Below are 14,904 nucleotides of genomic sequence, written 5' to 3'. Positions count from 1 at the left end.
CGCTCAGATCGGCCGTCCTCTGTGCGGATCGCCCTTGAGAAAGATGCTTGCCCTGGCTCTTAGCTGCCACCTGCCAGCTTCTGGGTCTGGGTGCTGACCCGCACATAGGCGCTAACAGGAGCTCCACAGCTGCATGCTTGCAGAACTACACCCAAGCCTCAGGTCCACGCCCACATTCCAGGGCCCCTCCCAGGTGCCTCTGTTTACCCAATCCTGATCTCACCTGACTGCTACCCCACATTCAGAACGGTAATGTGAGTCCGTGCGGGCCTTGATTCTGTATAAAGTGACAGGAATACTTACAGAGGTCATAAATTATGACTCATGGGAAAATTCAGCATAAAAAAAAAAGTTGGTTGTTGACTCAGAATTTCATTTCTTAGTGCTTCACCCTCAGGTCTTAGCTTGAACACACACCCCACCCTAGATGGAGCTGGGCCCAGTGTGTCCCCTCCAACATTGTTTTCTGCCCCATAGTTTTCCTCATGGTGCTCACAGGTCAGAGACACACTTGCATGTCCATGTTTGTTCATTTTCTGTATGCTGCCTCCCGGGAGCAAGGGCTGAGTATGATCCGGTCCTGGGGAAAACTTGCTGAAGGCAGAGAGGATGGGAGGGAGGGATGGAGGGAACAAGCAGGCAGGCTAATATGTAGAGTGATGTGTGTGTGTTATCTGTCTCCAGCTCCAACCCTGGAATCTGAACATTTATGAGTATTCTAAGCCTCTTTATGATCTATCCACCATCAATCAACTCGAAAACACCGTGGTCATGTTTGTCTGTCTTTAGCCAATTCCAAGAATAACATCCATAAGTCAGCAAATAGCCAGAGGAAGTATTTCCCTTCCTTCCTCCCCTCCCTCCCTCTCCCTCCCCCTTGCTCCTCCCCACCCCCCATTTCTCTTAAGACACTGTCTCACTCTTTACCCCAGGCTGCCCTGGAACTCTTGGCAAACCTCCTGCCTCGGTCTTCACAGCGCTGGGATTATAGGTGTGAGTCACGGTGCCTGGCTTCCTCCCTCCCTTTCTTTTTAACACTGGGGAGACTGCCTTCAACACAGCTGTGATGAGAGAAGACCGCACCCCATCCCACCTGACTCCCCCTCCTCCCCCCCAGGGAAGGAGCAGAGCTGAGGTAAACCTCTGAGTTTCTCCTCTCCTCTGGCCCAGCAAAGGCCAGCGAGAGCCTCCTCACTTTCATTTCCAACACAGCTCCCCACACAGCCGCCTTAACTTAGGCTTTCTGCTGCCGGACACCTAGCCACGCCACCATTAGTTCTCACCGGACACCTAGCCACGCCACCATTAGTTCTCACCGGACACCTAGCCACGCCACCATTAGTTCTCCCCGTGAGCCCTCTGCTTGCCGCCACACAGTCTCACAGAGTCCCCTTTGGCCTCAGGTGCCACCAGCAGCCCAGTGGCACCTAGACCTCACTCTTTCACAGACATCTAACTCCACCCGCCTCCCTGTCCCTCGCTCACTCTATCTGCCTCCCTTAAACCATTAGGACCCTGAACAGTAGCTCCCTCCGCTTTCTGAGCCAGTGAGAAAACAAATTTGTCGTTATTCAGGTTTTCTGTGTGTTTGGTTTTTCTTTTCCTTTCTTTTTTCTCTTTTTTCTCATTTTTAGACAGGATCTCACGGAGCCCAGAACAGCTCTAAACTTGCTGTGTAGAGAGGATGACCCCCAAACGTCTGTCCTCCTGCCTCCGCCTCCCAAGTGCCAGGATGACAGGAGCATGTCATCACATCCGTGGCCACATCCAGGCCCTCAGATGTTAATACCTGAAATCTCAGGTACAGGGTGAGTCATTGGCCTCTGGGGTAAACTGTCCAGCACCCAGGGAGCCGAGGCTCAGAGACACCCTGGGCCGAATGCTCCATCTCTTCTGCCTTCTCCACCAGCCTCTGCCATGTCGGTTTGGGCGAGGAAGAAGACGACTCAGGTACTTTTAATGTCCCCTTGCTGGTATTCTTTCCTCTCCACAGTGACATATATACCACAGGACAAAACGCCAACGTCAGCCCTCAGCACTGGCAAGATGCCAGCTGAGGGGAGAGCATACTGATAGTTGGGTGTGCCTTGGAGGAATCTGGGGGCCGGGGAGCCCCGGGCTGATATGCCACGTCTACTGCTGACCTAGGTGGCCAACTCGTTTCCCATTGGGCTCTCTAGATCTGCAACCGGCAGATTAAAAATGACGTCAGAGTGCATGTGTGTGCACACGTGTTGTGTCTGTGTTTGCTTCCAGACGCTTGAGAACTCACTGGCACCCTTCGGGTCCCACGTTCTCCAGCCTGGAATGACGGTCCAGGAGTTCGCCAGCCTTCTCCACTCCCCCACTCCCTTGGTTTTCCACGATTTTCCGTCCCTCTACAGTTCACTTTAGAAGTTCAGAATTATACAAAAGGTGCTCTCGGGGCTGTTAGCTATGCGGCTCTCCCTGATGGTCCCATAGAGCTCCTCATGGGTCCTCTAACTTTCTGGAGAATGCAAACATCCATCTCTCGCCCCCAGCAGGGACCAGTCACAAGTGCCTGCATCCTAACCTTGTACCCATGCAAAACTCCTCTCCCTCACCTCCGGGGGGGGGGGGTGACACCATATCCCTTTCTCGGGGTCACCCCTCTGACCTGTTTCTTCACGCGCTCCCCCCTTGTTCCCCCAAGCTCACCCTCTTCCCACTTCCCACTTCCTTTCTTCCTTCTCCTCTTTTTTTCTAGCATCCTTTCCTTTCAGACTATGAACACAGTTGGGTCTTCCCATCCGAAGTAAGCTAATAGGTCACAAACAAACAATAGCAAATTCTAGTTGCAAAAGCATATGGCACCAAGGTTAAGACAAATGGCCGCTAACGCTGTGCAGAAACTTCCTCTCATATCTCAGCTTCATGCCTTTCTCAGAAAAAAAAAAAAAAAAAGCCACCTACTGGCTTCCCTGAATTTGATCTCTTCCCCCTTCAATCTAACTCACATGCTGCTGCCACACGAATCCTAAAATACCCTTCTGCGTAGACCATTCCGTGCTTACAGGACACCGGACTCTTTAGTCTGGTGTTATGTGCGTTCATACCCTGGCTTTCCTTCTGCATCAAAAGGGTGGCTTCTCTTTACTGTACTTTCTCACCAACATATTTGATCTCCTCTGCACCCTTGTGCTGGCCTCTTGCCATGGTCTATGCCAATTCTCTTCTTATTTTTTGGTGTTTCCCATAGCAGTTCATGCTGTTACACACACAGTCCCTCAGCAACACACAAGGGTCCCATTGCTGGGTTCTCAGCTCTAGTCAGCACAGGACTTGCAGCCTTGCTGGTGTGGATCTGTGGAAGGCTATGGCAGGTAGAATGAGGGGGATACAGTGGACATCTATATGCTCCTCTTTCTGATTGTGACAATTAACCTGCATAGATAAGAGAGCTTTGAGGCAGAAGGTGAATTCCTAAAGGTGGCACACAGGGCCGAAGGGAGGAAAGGGCAAACAGACCGTGGGTTCCCGTCCTACCTGGTAGAGCCTGGCGTTGCTGTAAATATTCTTCCAGACTTGATCATAGTCGCACGGATGCAAAGCCTGAGAGGTGGTGAAAGATGAGCGATGCAGAGCGATAGTCACTGTCTTCGCAGCATGATCCTGGAGCACTTGCAAGACTTTCACGGGGTCAGAAATCTTAAGTAGAGCAGGGAGAAGAGATGGTGAGCAGACACAAGAAGGCCCCCTTCGTTTCTTGTTTTCCAAACTGCGGTTATTTATTTATTTGTGTGTGTGTGTGTGTGTGTGTGTGTGTATGTGTGTGTGTGTGTGTGCTTGTGTGTGTGTGTGTGTGTGTCATCTCTGTGTATGTGTGTGTATTTGTGTATATGGTGTCACAGCGTGCATGTGCAGGTCAGAGAACAATTTTTTTTTTTTTTTTTTTTGTTTTTCGAGACAGGGTTTCTCTGCGTAGCTTTGCGCCTTTCCTGGAGCTCACTTGGTAGCCCAAGCTGGCCTCGAACTCACAGAGATCCGCCTGGCTCTGCCTCCCGAGTGCTGGGATTAAAGGCGTGCGCCACCAACGCCCGGCTGAGAACAATTTATGAGAGTTTGTTCTCTCCATCCATCATGTGGGTCCAGGGGATCAAACTCAAGTTGTCGGGCTTGGAAGCAAGGGCCTCTACCGACTGAACCATCTTAGTGGCCCCTGGATCCCTTCTCAAGAATCTGGAAGGGACCTTAAGTGGGACTTCATTCTTTCAAAAACATTAGGGCTAAGGACATGGCGCAGTTGATAGGGTGCTTGGCTAGCAGGCATGCAATGATAGGTTCTGTCTCCCTCACCACACTAACCTGCCACGGGTGGTACACACCTCTAATCCCAACACTTGAGAGCTGGATGCCAGAGGATCAAGAGTTCAAGGCCATCCTTAGCTACATAAGGGAGTCTGAGGCCAGACTAGGATACACAAAACCCCATGTTAAAAAGTAACTAACTTAAACTCAAACATTGTGGTTACCCAAATACATGCATTCATTTGACACCATATAAACTCAGATATACTTGGCAGCTTATTTAAAATTCAGAGGCAGCCTCCAGGACAAGATCAGAGAGCATCCTCAAAATCGTTGCACCAGTGAAAAGAGAACACACACACACACACACACCCGTCAGCTCTGGGTGCAAATTCGTCCTCTATGAGGAAGCGGCAGGGGACAGAGAAGGAGGCAGTAAAACGGCACACGGCCAGCTCAGGCTTCCTAAGGACACAGACCTGAGCCCAGGTCCCTGGACACTGCTGCCTTTACCACACAGGCCAGTGTGTGTCAACCTGACGCCAACACTAATGGTCTCTCTCTTCCTGGATTGCTGTATGACGCCCAGTGTGCAGCAGGTGAATAAACATCCCCTCTCTTCTGGAGATAAAGAACTGAATAATGTCCCAGAACCTACCTACCCATGACAGACATACTACTGCATCATTTTAATATCACAAAGAATTCTGAAGGTCGCCTACTCCAGTCCCATCAAAATCCCAGAGACGTGTGTTACAAGCAAGGGAAAATTCATCATAAAATTCACATGGAATCTCAAGGAACCCCCAAGAGCCAAACAATTTTGAAAAAAAATAAGGCTGGAGAACTCACACTCGAGTTTAGAAAGTGTCAGAAATAAATAGCAGTCAGAATAGTATGGCATTTCTGATACCTCAGACGAGTGTAATCATGCATTACTCAACTTTTCCATGACTGGCTTACTCGTTAGTACAATACAATGTCTTTGAGAGGCATTCATGTTGGAAAATTTGTTAGAAATTTCTTCCCTTTCAAGGTTAAGTAATAATCCCTTTATCAGAATTAAATAGTAGAAATAAATAGAAGTTGAAATAGGACAGGCCACAGGTCAATGGAGCTCAGAGATAGACCCCCACGTACATGGTCACAGATGCCGAGACCACCAAGTAGGAAAGGATACTAGCCGCATTAATGGTGCTGGAAAACCAAATAGCCACATGCAGAATAGTGAAGTTTTATTCTTGTATGTGAAAGTTGATTTTGGGCCTGGAGAGATGGCTTCAGAGGTTAAGAGCACTGGCTGCTCTTCCAGAGGTTCTGAGTTCAATTCCCAGGACCCACATGGTGACTCACAACCATCTGTAATAAAATCTGGCACCCTCTTCTGTATACATAATAAATAAAAAAAAAGTTGATTTATAGGAATTAAAGACATGAAGTTAAGCCCTGAAAGTACAAAACTTCAGAAGAAAACTGAAAAGCTCCATACTAATTGATGTGGCATTTTTTTGTGAGTTAAAAAAATTTTTAGATTTATTTATCTTATTTAATATATTTGAGTGTTTGGCCTGCATGTGTGTATGCATGCCACACATGTGCCTGGTGCCTCTGGAGGTCAGTAGAAGGCATCGGATCCCCTGGAACTGGAGTTACAGGTGGTTGTGAGCCGCCACGTAGGGACTGGGACACAGACTGGGTCCCCTGCAAGAGCAGCCAGGGCTTTAACTGCTGCGCCGTCTCCCAGCCCCTGGGTGGGTTGATTGTTTTTACTGTTGGGTGTTTGTTTGTTTGTTTTTGACACCAAAAGTTGGGGGTGGGGATAAAAAGTGAAAAATGGCACTCCATCAAACTAAAAACACTTAGCCAGGTGGTGGTGGTGCAGGCCTTTAATCCCAGCACTTGAGAGGCAGAGGCAGGCAGATCTCTGTGAGTTCGAGGCCAGCCTGGGCTACATAGTGAGATCCAGGACAGGCTCCAAAACTACACAGGAAACCCTGTCTGGAAAAACAAACAAACAAACAAAAAAAAAACTAAAAAAACTTTTCTGACTCAAAGGATATATAAGCAGAATGAGAAAGTAGCCTGTAGAATGGGACAAAAACACTTTCTAGTTATATATCTGATAAAGGAAATAGAATATATAAAGTACCTGATAAGAAAAATAGAGTATATAATGAGCTCTTTAACAACATAATGTTATTACTAAATAAAAAATTAACATCAAGGTAAAGGACTTGAACAGGCACATCCTAAATATGACAGTACACGTAAGCCAAGAAGCATGTGGAAATACTCTCAGCATCCCAGGGGAGTGCTATCTGCTGTTGTCTGTATGAAAGGGTGACCGCTACAATAAACACCAAAGACTAAAAGTTCAAAGAGAATTAATGTGTGGTTCAGCAGTTTTACCTCTGGGTATACACCCACAAGGATGGAAAACAGGACCTCAGATATTTGCACACCCCTGTTCATAGCCATGTCCACAGGATCCATGGTATTCCTCAACAGGCAGATGAATAGACCTTAGTAGATACAGGGATTATTGGAGATACAGCCTTGAAAGGGAAGAGATCTCTAACAAATTTTCCAACATGAATGCCCCTCAAAGACACTGCGCTAACTGAGTAAGCCAGTCACAGAGAAGCTGAGTACTGCGTGGTTACACTCACGTGAGGTATCAAAAGAGCCAAATTCACAGAAAAAGGAAGTGAGGGGGGTCTGTTGGGAGAGCTGGGAGGAAGGGATGCTGGGGAACTGTTGGATTATGGGTAGAGTCAGTGCTGCAACACAGGAATGTTCTGGAGAGTCACTGCCCAGCAGTGAGCATGCTCAGCACCGAGGAACTCTCTACTTAAAGCAACTAAGACAGTAAATTCCAAGGAAAGTGATTTTCATCCAACCATCTTGTTTCAAAGATGAGGAAGCTCCAGTCAAAGGAGGCCGCACCGTTAGACAAACACCACACACAGCTCAGCACTGAAGCAAAAAACCGGTTCTTTTGAGGAATATTTTTTTCTTTTTTTGGTTTTTTGAGACAGAGTTTCTCTGTAGTTTTGCGCCTTTCTAGAACTCACTCTGGTAGCCCAGGCTGGCCTCGAACTCACAGAGATCCGCCTGCCTCTGCCTCCCGAGTGCTGGGATTAAAGGCGTGTGCCACTGCCGCCTGTTTGTTGCTTTTGTTTTGTTTTTTAAGACAGGATTTCATGATGTCACTCCGGCTCTTCTGGAACTCTGCGTAAACCAGGATGACCTCAGACTCACAGAGATCCCATCTGCCTTTGCAGATTTCTGGGATTAAAGGTATGTGTGCACTTCCAAACTTGGGGAGTTGACAATTTTTATTCTCTCCTGAAAGCTAGCTGGATTTTTTTTTCTTTTTTTTTTGTTTTTTTTTTTTTTTTTTTTTTTTTTTTTTTTTTTTTTTTTTTTTTTTTTTTTTTTTTTTTTTTTTTTTTAAAGTTTGCTGATTAGATTAGAAAGTTCTAAATAAGAGGTCAGAGAGTTGGCTCTGAGGGTAAGTGCACTGGCTGCTCTTCCAGAGGCCCCAGGTTCAATCCCTAGCACCTTACCTGATGGCTCACAACTGTCTATAATTCCTGTCTTAGAGGACCCAACACCCTCTTCTGGCCTCCATGGCATTGGGCATGCTCATGGTGAACAGATATCATGCAGGCAAAACATTCATACATAGAAAAATCAGTTTAAAAAATTTTAAAGAGAAAGAAAGCTCAAAAATAAAGTCTTCATAGTGAGCCCACATGAGTTTTTTGTTGTTGTTCTTTGGTTATTTTTGTTTTTTGGTTTTTTTTAAAGAGAAAGAAAATCCCACATTTTTTGAGGATGACATTTAACAATCTTCTTACCTATAACAGACTGTGGCTATATTCTCACCTTCAAAAACTGTGACTGGAGCTGCATCAGCTCGTCTCTTCTCTTCCGTTCTTTGAGTCTGGTTAGCATCCTCTTCTGCCAAGGATCACGTTTCGGCTTGACCTAGCGGATGAATATGTTCGCGGGTCTCAAGAGAAGGCACACAGAGAAAGACCTGGGGGCCTGCCAAAGTGGACCTGTGTCCCTGCTTAGAGGTTTGCTGGGCATGTGAGGCCTTGGGAAGGGTCTGCACAGCTCCCGGAGCTGTGAAAGGAGCCAGCAGGTCCTGTTGGCACTCGGCCTATGCCACACAGGAGTCCCATCCGGACTGGACTGAGCAGGACACACACAGGAAAGAGCCTAGAGCCACCAGCACGGAGCACATCATGCCGATGGAGCACAGGGGGAGTCACCAGAGTCCCGAGGACTCCTGAGGACGCCACATTTAAAACGTCACCTTTCCTATTAAGAAACTGTAGCTCTAAGCTTAGCTCTGCGGCTATAAATTCCATCATCGGCATGCTGATAATTCCCCCAATTCATGTCTCAGCCCAAGTAGGTATGAACATAGTCTGCAGCTTTCTACCTGCGGACTGCCTGAGACCCCGAGGGCCGAGAATATCTGTGAATGCAGCCATACACAAAATGATCAACCTACTTAAAACCAGATTTTTTTTTTTTGTTGTAACTCAGTTGTGCAGTTTCCAAGCACAAACTCTGTAGACAACAATATCATGCTTTCGTGTCAAAAGGCTGGACACTCCTGACTGCTCTGCCCAAGTACCTCCGTAACGTCTATGTCTGGGGGTCAGTTCTAAGACACAGGGTCTGCCCCACCTACAGGGACTGGCCGAGTTCAAGCCCCAGATGGAGAATAATCTTTGCTTCCTTTCTTTCTTTCAGCCCCCTTTTCCGGGTGGACTGTGAAACCCACCCTGCAACATCAGGCTCTAAGCAAGTGCGACTGTAGAAGGGATAAGTTCATGGCGGTAGGTCCCCAGTGAACAAGACCAGCCCCTCATAAGAGATCTGAGGCTGCTGTGTGTCTCTCCCTCCACGTAAGAGAACGGCAAAGAGTCAGCAGTCTGTGTCCTGGAAGAGTGTCCCTGCTAGATTCCCCACTGTGCTGGTAGGTAGGCCTGCTCAGCCTCCAGAAATGTGAAAAGCAAAAGTACTTTGATTATTAGCTACACGCTTCACTGTACTTTGTCAAAGCAGCCTGAATTAACAGCAAGAGCCACAAATCATATCAGACTTTCCTTTCCAAGTTTGGTTCCCAGCACGCATCTGGCAGCTTACAACTGCCTATAGCTCAAATTCCAGGGGATCTGATGCTCTCTTCTGGCCTACTGTGGTATCTGTAGGCTTGTGATACACATACACATACTAAGGCAGACACACACACACACACACACACACACACACACACACACACACTGAATTATATATATTTAATCTTTAAAAAGAGATTCCTTTCCTTCATATAACAATCAAGACTTATCAAACATGGATTCTACGTTTTTAGTTTTACTTACTTATTAAAATGTGTTTGTGACCCCAATGTCGATCATTGGCCATTTATAGCCTGGCACAGGGTTGGGGACAATGGACACATTCCCAGCCAAGACTGAATAAGACAACATTCTGCCTTATGGTCGCTAGAAACAAGAGTCCCTTTTGTGTTTTGTTTCGAGCCATGTTCACTGTCCTTTTTGTTGGTGAAATCGTCCCTAAATAGAAGAATTCTAAAGCATTGGCTGTGTCTTAAGTCCTGCACTAGAAGGCTGGGACAGTCTCTGAGAAGTCATATTAGATGAACATCATTCACATGGAGTTCTAGTACTTCCAATAATAAAGTTCAAGGTTTATGAATCAAGGATAGGTATTAAACAGGGCAGCTGTAAACAAAAAAAATAAATAAATAAAACAAGGCTCTGAGTTTGGGTGTCTTTTTCTTTTTCTCTTTCTTTCTTTCTTTCTTTCTTTCTTTCTTTCTTTCCTTTCTTTCTCTCTCTCTCTCTTCCTTCTTCTTCTTCTTCTTCTTCTTCTTCTTCTTCTTCTTCTTCTTCTTCTTCTTATTCTTCTTCTTATTCTTCTTCTTCTTCTTATTCTTCTTCTTCTTCTTCCCTGAGTAATACGGTCTTACTCTGTAGCTGGAACTGCTGTGTTCCAAGCCGGCCAGAGCTCACTGTGTAGCCCAGGCTGTTGTTGAACTGGTGGCAGGGTTCTTACCTCAACTGCCCAAGTGCTGGAGCCACTGTAGCAGGCGGGGCTCTGCACTAACTGCTGCTTTGAGCACAGGTTCCCAGGAACCTAACTTGGATTTCTGGATCTGCTAAACCAGTGTTTCTGGTTATTTCTGGAACACAGACTGCTTGGCTATTGAGACCTGGCTATAGTTCTCACCAGCTGCTGCCATTGGGTTAATCCTGGTGCTTGGGCATCATGTGTGAGCCCTGCATCCTCAGCACCGAGGGCCTGACATGTAAATATCCAGTAACAGTTTTAAACTAAATGTTGGCTTCACACATCAGTTATATTTCTGAGTATCAGACTTTGTTCTTGTCACACATGTGCAACCATTAAAGGTGAAAAGGGAGCCTGGCATAGTGGCATGCACTGGCAAGCCCCACATTTGAGAGGCCAAGGCAGGAAGATGGCCATGAGTTCAAGACCAGCTTGGGCTAGAATAAGAGCTTCTCTCAAAAATTGTGTGTGTGTGTGTGTGTGTGTGTGTGTGTTTGGGAGCTTTAGCTAAGCATAGTGGCACACAGCTGTACCCCAGCACTAACGGAGCCGAGACAAGAGAGCCAGGAGTTCAAGGCCATCCTTGGCTACATAGTATAGTGAACAAGGCCAGTCTGAGCTATATGAAAATTCTGCCTTTTAAAACAAACAGGTTGAAGAATGTAAATAAAAGGAGAAAGAAATGCATATTATAGCGTGAGTTTTGGGTGTTGGGGGACCGTCTAGCTCAGATGGTGGTGTGACTGCCTTCAACAAAGAGCTAAGGTAGGAAGAGCAGAGAGGACCCAGTGCACAGGATGAGGGTTTTTGAGTGGTCTCCATTGAGGACGGGAAACCTGTCCCCTAGGTCCTGGAGGACAGTTTGCTCAGGTTACTAAGGAGAGGGACCAAAAGGGACCAGAAAGAGCCGGTGTTGCCAGGGTGCCTGCTCAGTTTGGCATTGCTGACGTCACCAGCAGGTGACTGCCCTACAGCCCCCTACCTTCACGAAGGGAACCCAGGTGGCTTGCTTTTTCAGGGTAGCAGCAGGTCCTGACAAATTCTGCACTTTCGCTCTCCCGGCCTCGTAGTCTTGGAATGTTCGCATCCTTTGTTGCTCCGTGAAGATGCTTTGGAAGTTCTGAGAAACCTAAGGAGGATTGAGAAGAGAGGGATGGGACCTTCCCAGGATCTGCAGCCTCCGTATAGCTGCTTACAGAGCTACAGCCTTCAGAAGGTGCCTGCCTTTCCACAGTGCTCTGAAGAGCTTAACTTTCATTTCCTTCTTTCCTTGTCCATTTTAAGCATGCTTTACCTAACACTCTGAGCTTTGCTCTCCCTCTGACGTGACCTCCCGCATGTGGGGCTTGTTGCCATGTAGCTGACCGCTGTGCCTAATTCTGCATTATGACCTTTTCTTTCTTTTCTCTGTCTTCCTTCTCAGGCAGCTGCTGAGGTTTATAGCTTGTTTGCTCTTGAAATGCCAATAAAAATAAAAGGAGACGAGGAGGGAGGAAGAGGAAGAGGAGGAGGGGAGGGTGAGGAGGAGAAAGAAGAGTGGAGAGAGGAGGGAGAGAAAGATGGAGAAGAGGGAGGAGGAAGAGGAGGAGGAGGAGGGAGGGGAGGAGGGGGGAGGAGGAGGAGAGGGGGAGGAGGAAGAGGAGGAGGAGGAGGAGGGGAGACTTGTTGCCCAAGTATGAGGACCTGAGTTTGGATCCCAACACATATGTTAAAAAAACAAAAACAAACAAACAAAACCCCCAGTGTGTGTGACCCCATCACTGTTGGGTGGGGAGATGGGAGGTTCACCGAGTCTCGCTGGCCACCAGCCCAGCTCCAAGTTCAATGGGAGACCTTGCCTCAAGGAATAAGGCAGGGTCAGGATAGATCAGGACACCAACTTCCTCCTCTGGTCTTCCCACACATATGCACAGGCCTGCACTGCATACACACACACACACACACACACACACACACACACACACACACACGTATACATAAAAAAGGAAAAAGAGGAGGAAAGAAATGGAAACCAAAGAAAAACACCTTGGCTCTCAAAAAGAGCTACTGGTTCTGTCTGTCTGTCTGTCTGTCTGTCTGTCTCTCTCTCTCTCTGTCTCTCTCTCTCTGTTTCTCTCTCTGTCTCTCTCTCTCTCTGCCTCTCAACAACTTTACCTTTAGTTTTTTTTTTTTATCTTATACACATGGGTGTTTTGCCTGCATGTATGTCTTTGTGTCACATGTGTTCAGTGCCCTAGGAGGCCAGAAGAAGGTGTCAGATCCCCTGGAACTGGAATTATAAATGGTTGTGAACCACTGTGGTTCCAGGTGCTGGGAGTCAAATCCAGGTCCTCTGCAAGGGCAGCCGGGGCTCTTAACTGCTGAGCCATCTCTCCAGCCCCTACTGATTGTCTTTGAAACAGCCCTGGCAGGAAAGTGACTCCTGAAGTGGCCTCTGTTAGGACAGTACTTAACGTGGATGTCTGTGTGGCGCATGCTCGGTTCATTAGGATGGCCAGCACCCTCACCTGTGCGGAGTGTCTGCTCCAAAGATCAGAAACACATCAGCGCATCCGCCTGTATTCATTTTGGGTTGGACTTTAAATACAAGCAGGACGTAAACTGCCCGCCTTTGGGAAAGGATTCAGTTTTTCTACCACCGGATAAACTAGAACATGTAAGGGTTAAACAAATCATGCTCTCAGAAGCCTAAGTTAGCTCTCGTGAGAAGAGTTAAGATGCTACATTGTCAGAACTTAAGGTACCTGCCTCATTCTCTCCTCCCACCTCTGACCTCCCACCTCTGACCTTCAGGCAGAGGCTACAAGGCTGACGTCCTCCTGCCTGCGCCCTTCCTGTCCACTGGTGCTCCAGCACAGCGCACTGGGACAGTTACACAACAGTGTGAATCTTCTCAATGCCACTTGGCAGGAGCGAAATGGTAACTACCGTGTCGTGAGCATACACATGCATACACGAGCATACATGAGCACACACGTGAAGACCCTACCCACCATGCTGGGCGCCAGAGCCTCAGCAAAGAAGTCTGTATGCCCGTGGGTTTCAGAGCTGAGGATTCTTCTAGTTGGCGCTGGTGTTCCTGAGGGTAGGTGATGCCACACCGCTGCCTCTAGCCACGTGGGATTGGTGATCAACGTTTTGTTGTAAGTCAGTTAAAATGGGAACTTTAGTTTCTCCCTTGCACTAATTACACTCCACGTGCCCAGCAGCTATGTGTGACAAGCAGACACATTGCACAGCCCTGCCTTGGACACAGCCAGCCTGCAGGGTGCTTCGGAGACACTCGGGCAGGGCTGGGCTTCGGGATCATCCTCAACAGGTCAGATAGTTGATATTTCAGGTTTTGCAGACCACAACTATTCAAGTTTGCCCCTGTGGTATGAAAGTAGCCACAGATAAGACATAAACAGGCATGGGGTTGCTGGCATTTGAATATTTGTGTTTCCACAAAATTAGTGTGTTGAAATCCTACCCCACCCCAGGTGAAGGGACTGGGAGAAGGCATGAATAGGATTAGCCCTTGAGAGCCCTGAGCCCTTCTGCTAGGGAAGGCACACACACACCAAGTTAACATCTATGTACCAGAAAGTGAGCCTTTCCCAGGCGCCAAATCGGCCTTAGCCGTCAGGACCGGAAGAAACTGTTGTCCGAAGCCACTCAGTTTGTGGACTCCTGTTATACTAGTTGAAATGGACCAAGACAGCTGGACACCAGTAGTTTTATTTTGGAAAATCAAGTGGTGAGCTGTAGGCTGTAGTTGGCGTTAAAATACCAGAAAAAATAAGATCTAAGTGTGCACACACACACACAAACACACACACATACACACACACACACACACACGCATGCACGCTGGAATGTGACTGATCATCCAGGGAACAAAGCTAATATTGCTCAAAGAAAATCAGAACTAGGAACTATGATTGCCATGAAAGGACACAAGCTGTTTTTTGGGAACAAGCCTGCTTTGTTGGGGTGATCAGGGTCTCACATTCTTTTAACATTGGTTACATAAAAGGGACAGGAATTCTGTGCATGGTGCTACGTACCTGTGATCCCAGCACTTACTTGGGAGGCTGAGGCAAAAGGACTGCGTGTTTTGTAGCCAGCCTGGGTGTGCTGGCTAGTTTTATGTCAACTTGACATAAGCCAGAGTCATCGGAGAGGAGGGAGAAACAGCCTCCGTAAGATCTGCTGGGAGCAAGCTGTTGGGCATTTTCCTAATTAGTGATTATCAGGTACGAGGTGGGCCTCCAAATGGCAGAGTGGCTGGCAGTGTCCTAAATGACAGTCCAGGGTCAGCTCAGGCCGGACTGTGACTAGGTAAACAGAAGGATTGCTGCTTAAACTCAGCGTTCTTCAGGAACCACATAAAGCACATTTCTGTTCGTCCCTTATCAGCACCTATAGGCAACTGCTTATTAACTCAAACAAGCCTGTAACAGATCAAAGTTCCCATGCCAGCTCCCAGGCTGCTCTGGCTCCCACCCCACCCTGCACTCCCACCCTGAGTTGCTA

The 14,904-nt window shown here is 47.4% G+C and overlaps 1 protein-coding gene across 1 annotated transcript in view; it reads right to left on the bottom strand.

Moving 5' to 3' along the window:
* The window catches only part of LOC114707511, a 178,242-nt gene that overhangs the window by 130,051 nt on the left and 33,287 nt on the right, over positions 1–14,904 (bottom strand). The window contains 3 exon segments of the mRNA XM_037200291.1: positions 3,508–3,669; positions 8,161–8,262; positions 11,369–11,515. Coding sequence (XP_037056186.1) covers positions 3,508–3,669; positions 8,161–8,262; positions 11,369–11,515 — 411 coding nt within the window.

The sequence above is a fragment of the Peromyscus leucopus genome, chromosome 8a (genome assembly GCF_004664715.2).
Source record: "Peromyscus leucopus breed LL Stock chromosome 8a, UCI_PerLeu_2.1, whole genome shotgun sequence".
Lineage (NCBI taxonomy): Eukaryota > Metazoa > Chordata > Mammalia > Rodentia > Cricetidae > Peromyscus > Peromyscus leucopus.
Note: the sequence above shows the minus strand (reverse complement) of the source record. Positions and strands in the feature narration are given on the sequence as shown.